Genomic DNA, 1,135 nt, shown 5'->3' on the forward strand with positions numbered 1-1,135 from the left:
CCCCCCCCCCAGTACCTCGTCCAGGCAGCGCTCGTACGTCTCCCGCTGGTTCTCGTTGGCCTGGGCCAGGGCCGAGTTCTCCGCCTGGGGACAGAGCGGGGACGGCTCAGGGGACATGGTGGGGTGCCCAGGGCACCAAGGGGACCCCTCCTCTGCCTGGTGGGACCCAGGGCCGCACATGGAGGGACAGGGCTGCCCCAGGAGCTGTGGCACACAAGGGCCACGGACGGCAGGAAGGTGCTGCCCCCTCACCGTGGTATCTGGGCTGCTGGCTCCGTGGCATGGGCCACGGCTACCTCAAAGCACCAACTGCACAGCAGCAGTGGCCACGGTTGCCCCGTGGCACCAACCACAGCTGCCCGAAGGCAATGGCCAAGGATGCCCTGGTGGCCCTAGTGTCTGGTGGCCATTGGCTGCCCAGCGGCACCAGCCACAGCTGCCCGGTGGTCCCGGCTCTTGGTTGCCCCATCTCCCAGCCCCCACTGTACCTCCAGCTCCCGCAGCCGCTGCAGCAGCTCATGGCTGGTGTCCGTCTCGCCGAGCACCGTGGGGCTCCCGTCTCCCGGCACCTCGGCCACGCTCTCCGACATTGCTGGCTGCAGGGGGACAGGCGTCAAGCCGGGGTCCCCACTGACCCCTAGCCGATGTCCCCCTGGCCCGTGGCACTGCCAGGCCCTAGGTAGCCCGGACCCCCCTTACCTCGCTCGGGATGTCCCCAGCCCCGTCCCTCCGTAGTGTCACCTGCAAGGGAGAACGGGGCTGAGGAGGGGAACCCCGAACCCACTGGCACCGGCACCCAGAGCCACAGGGACCCCCTCCTGCAGCCCAGCCACCCTTGCCCCTTCCCGGGGTGTGCACGGACCCTGCGACCCGTGCTGGTCGCAGAGCACCGGAACACACAGCACCCCCGGGACCGGGACCACCCCCGGGGCACCAGGATGCACAGCACCCCCGGGGGCTGGCACCGGCCCCGGGGCACGAGAATACGCAGCACCCGGCACACAGGACCCCCGGGGGTGCAGAAGGGGCCACCCCCGGTGCCGCACAGGGCGTCGTCCCCCGGTACCGGTGCCTCCCCGCACCGCTCACCCCGTGCACGCCGGAACAGGGGCCGACCCCGAGCACCGGCCCCGCT

The 1,135-nt window shown here is 71.5% G+C and overlaps 1 protein-coding gene across 1 annotated transcript in view; it reads right to left on the bottom strand.

Moving 5' to 3' along the window:
- The window catches only part of NCKAP5L (NCK-associated protein 5-like), a 9,082-nt gene that overhangs the window by 4,543 nt on the left and 3,404 nt on the right, over positions 1 to 1,135 (bottom strand). Inside the window, exons 2-4 of the mRNA XM_010566569.1 lie at positions 700 to 741; positions 489 to 596; positions 16 to 84 (exon numbers count right to left, since the gene is read on the bottom strand). Of these exons, the coding sequence (XP_010564871.1) occupies positions 16 to 84; positions 489 to 596; positions 700 to 741 (219 nt within the window). The remainder of the gene's footprint in view (positions 1 to 15; positions 85 to 488; positions 597 to 699; positions 742 to 1,135) is intronic.

This window comes from Haliaeetus leucocephalus, unplaced genomic scaffold, assembly GCF_000737465.1.
Source record: "Haliaeetus leucocephalus isolate CR32 unplaced genomic scaffold, Haliaeetus_leucocephalus-4.0 Scaffold214, whole genome shotgun sequence".
In the NCBI taxonomy this organism is placed as follows: Eukaryota; Metazoa; Chordata; class Aves; order Accipitriformes; family Accipitridae; genus Haliaeetus; species Haliaeetus leucocephalus.